At 38.1% G+C, this 4,059-nt stretch overlaps 1 protein-coding gene across 1 annotated transcript; it reads right to left on the bottom strand.

The window, feature by feature from the left end:
- Window positions 1-568: 568 nt before the first annotated feature.
- LOC128064037 (zinc finger protein 239-like) lies at window positions 569-3,821 on the bottom strand. Its single transcript, XM_052656855.1, has 2 exons — window positions 3,740-3,821; window positions 569-849 (listed from the first exon to the last, which is right to left on the bottom strand). The coding sequence occupies exons 1-2, from the start codon at window positions 3,819-3,821 to the stop codon at window positions 569-571; spliced, it is 363 nt and encodes a 120-aa protein (XP_052512815.1).
- Window positions 3,822-4,059: the final 238 nt, after the last annotated feature.

Below are 4,059 nucleotides of genomic sequence, written 5' to 3'. Positions count from 1 at the left end.
TTTCTGAGGGTCAAAAAGTTGATATATTTTCCTGTACTTATGTGTAAGTTTTCACTGCAGTATGGATTTTCAGATGATCTGCAACATCATTCCTTGTGACCAAAGGGTTTGTCACATAAATAACATTTATGTGGTTTCTCTGCTGTATGATCTGCCTAATGGGCAGTTCATGCTGAACATGCACTAGAAACTCTGCCACATTCATTTCACTTGAATGTTTTCGATACATTATGAATTCTCTGAGTTATAAGGCCTGAACACTGACTAAAGGCTTCGTCACACTCGCGACATTTGCACTAAAATGTTTCTCACAACTGTCACATCTCTAATGTTTCTATCTAGTATGAATTCTCAGATGGTTTCTAAGTTCGTCATTTCAAGTAAAGCACCGGCCATATACATCATATTTATATGGTTTCTCTCCTGTCTGACCTGCTTGATGATGAGTTATGGATGACTGTGCCTAAATGGTTTGTCACAATTTTATATTTGTAAGGTTTTCTCCAGTATGAATTCTCTGATGAATTGCAAGGTTTGCATTCACACTGAAAGCCCTGCCACATATACCTCATTTATATGGTTTCTCTCCAGTATGAACTCTCTGATGAACACCAAGGTTTTCAGTATGACTAAACGCCTTGCCACACACATCACATTTAGGTGGTTTCTCTCCAGTATGAAGTCTCCGATGAACAGTAAGGTTTATAGCACGACTAGATGCCTTGCCACACACATCGCGTTTGTATGGCTTCTCTACAGTGTGAATTCTCCGATGAAGTCCAAGTTTAGCAGTCTGATTAAAGGTCTTGCCACATATATCACATTTATATGGTTTCTCTCCAATATGAACTCTCGGATGAACAGCAAGCCTTAAACTTACACTGAAAGCCTTGGCACATATACCACAATTACATGGTTTCTCTCTAGTATGAACTCTCCAATAAACAGCAAGGTTTCCAGTATGACTAAATGCCTTGCCACACACATCACATTTATATGGTTTCTCTCCAGTATGAACTCTCCGATGAACAGCAAGGTTTGCAGTTTGACTAAAGGCTCTGCCACAAATATGCTATTTATGTGGTTTCTCTCCCGTTTGGAATCTCTGATGAACTGCAAGCTTTGCAGCTTCATTAAAGGCCATGCCACATATTTCACATTTATATGCTTTCACTCCAGTATGAAGACTCCAATGAACGGTAAGGTTTGCAGTATGACTAAATGCCTTGTCACACACATTGCATTTGTATGGCTTCTCTCCAGTATGAATTCTCTGACGAACTGCAAGGTTTTAAGTTTGACTAAAGGCCTTGCCACATACATCACATTTATATGGTTTCTCTCTCATATGATATCTCCAATGAATTACAAATTTTGCAGCTTGATTAAAGGCCTTGCTACATACATCACATTTATGTGGTTTCTCTCCAGTATGAATTCTCCAATGTATTGCAAGTTTTGTAGTTTGATTAAAAGCCTTATCGCACACGTCGCATTTATCTGGTTTTCCTCCTGTATGGATTCTTTGAGGTCTAGTGAGTTCTGAGTCCTGAAGAAAGGTTATGTCATACTCATTGCATTTGTCAGGTCTTTTCTTTTGTGTTTCATGGTCTGGTAACAGTTCTGAAGGGTGCATAACAGTATTCTCATGTTTATGAGAAAAGCCTTGGCAGACATTACGAGTTCTCTGAGACGATAAACCTGAGGCGCTGAGGTTTGTCACAACTTGACTACATTCAAAAACTATCCCTTCAGATTGCACCGTCTGCAATTCATCCTGAAAGGTGGATCCGTGCCTTTCAAAAGGTCTGTTTCCTGCATCACTTCTACTATGATGATCTCTTCCATCAGTGAGGTTTTGTTATGGGATGTAGACATTCCTTTGTCATTTCTTTCATCATCTGTCCACAGACAGTCAAAGTCATGTATATTTTCCTGGATCTTCCTGAGGCGAAAATCTTTGATTCAAGGATTTCAGCTCTTCCAAACATCACTCTTTGAAAAATTTCCCCTTTCCCACTCTTTGCTTTTGCCTGTAATTTCTTGGTCATATGTATATGAGACATATCTACAAGGCATAAAGAACCACAGGTATTCTATTAGTTACAATTCATAAATAAATTATTTCTTGTCAAACACATGATATTATACCAAAAGTCCTGTCCATCCTGAACAGAATTACGAATCTTCGTAATGATGATCTTAAAACTATATAACACTAAAGGAATAGAACTCTTTAAAAAGGAGTGATCATATGTAATTCAAATTAACTTTAGGGTAGTGTAGTTTCAAATACAATCAGAAAACATTCATTTTATGCAAACTCATGTCAGTTCGCAAAGAAAACATATTTTCCCACCATGACCTCAAAGCTCATCGTACTTTGTACTAAACACACTGCTGTCTCATAATTGAGGAGAAACTAATGGTATATTGTACACATTTTATGCATACTTATACATATTTAAAAGGTAAAGAACATACAGGACTAAAGAGGTGACTCAATGGTAAAGAAACTGCCTGCCAATGCAGAAGACACGGCACAGGGGGATACAATCCCTGGGTAGGAAAGATCCCCTGGAGCAGGAAATCACAACCCACTGCACTATTCTTGCCTGAAAAAAATTCCTTGGATAGGAAAGCTTGGTGGGCTACAGTTCATGAGATCACAAAGAGTCAGACAGGACTGAGCAACTGAGCAAACTAGCATCAATCAGGCAATACATTGGAATAGTAAACAATGCAAAAGAAGCATTCTAATGAATAATGTGAAAAATAAATGGCAGTTAGTAACTGTTCAACAAATACTGCACTGAGAAAATAAAGAATTCTGTAAACAATATGTATATATATGTATATATATATATATATATATATATATATATATATATATATATATATGTTTTTTGTGGGTTTTTTTGCTGGACCATGTGGTTTATGAGATCTTGGTATGTTGACCATGGATTAAATCTATGCTCACTGCAGTGAAACCACTGAATCCTATCCACTGGACTGTCAGGGAATTCCCTAAAATAATTTAAAAAATAAAAAAATAAACGCTTTTCTAAATACCTCTTAGAAATCTATCAGTAGACATATAGGCATTTTATGACTATTAATAAGAACCATTAATAAGTGGTTCATGTAAGTTCTATTGTGTAATACAAAAAGACCATCATTTTTTAAAACCAAAAAATAAGTGAAACATTCTCTGCTTACACAATAATCATTCAATACATCAACTCCCTATCTACACAGTAACCTAAACTCACCCAGTTCATTGGTTCCAAGATACATGTAAAGGAACAAGCTTTGGGGCTTCCCCTGTGGCTCAGAGGTAAAGAATCCACCTGCTAGTGCAGGGCACACAGGTTTGATCCCTGATCCGGGAAATTCCCACATGCCTGAGAACAACTAAGCCTGTAGGCTACAAGTGATGATTCTGTGCTCTAGAGCTGGGGAGTCACAACTACTGCACAAACACACAGAGACCACGCATTGTAGCAGGAGAATCCACTAGAATGAGAAGATCATGCACTGCAATTAGAGGGTAGCCCTTGCTCGCTGCAAGTAGAGAAAAGGCCCTGAAGCAACAAAGACCCAGTGCAGCCAAAAACAAATAAATTTTAAATAAATCTTTAACATACTGTTATGAAGATAAAGGAATGTGATTGGAAAACCTAGTTAACTAGAGTCAGAGACAACTCTCTTGGGAACGAAATGTAAAATAACAACATACAAGATGTAATGTAGACAAAGAGACTGTTAGGCAGGGTGGTCGGCTCAATGAGGTGCATAACAGCGCCGGGGACCTGAGTCATGTTTCCTGTTTTCTTGAAGAACATTCCTTAACCAAATAAGGAAAGATTTCTATATGCAATAGCATAAGAAAGGCGTTGCATGAGCTCATTCTGCCTGTCCAATCAGGTATCGCCAAGTACCCTGTAACTGAGACAAAGAGCTGACTGTATATAAACCGCCATATTGCTTTGTTCGGGGCTCTCGTCTGATTCCGCTGCGTTGGATGAGGCTTGAGCCCTAGCGCGCTAGAAATAAAAA

Source organism: Budorcas taxicolor, chromosome 18 (genome assembly GCF_023091745.1).
Source record: "Budorcas taxicolor isolate Tak-1 chromosome 18, Takin1.1, whole genome shotgun sequence".
Lineage (NCBI taxonomy): Eukaryota > Metazoa > Chordata > Mammalia > Artiodactyla > Bovidae > Budorcas > Budorcas taxicolor.
Note: the sequence above shows the minus strand (reverse complement) of the source record. Positions and strands in the feature narration are given on the sequence as shown.

What these genes read in the sequence shown, in the direction of transcription:
- LOC128064037 (XM_052656855.1), bottom strand. Translation starts at nt 3,821, where the DNA reads ATGACTCAGGTCCCCGGCGCTGTTATGCACCTCATTGAGCCGACCACC. An exon ending in CTTTGTCTACATTACATCTT is followed by an intron (nt 850 to 3,739) that starts GTATGTTGTTAT and finishes TTCATCCGAGAG; the next exon opens with TTCATATTGGAGAGAAACCA.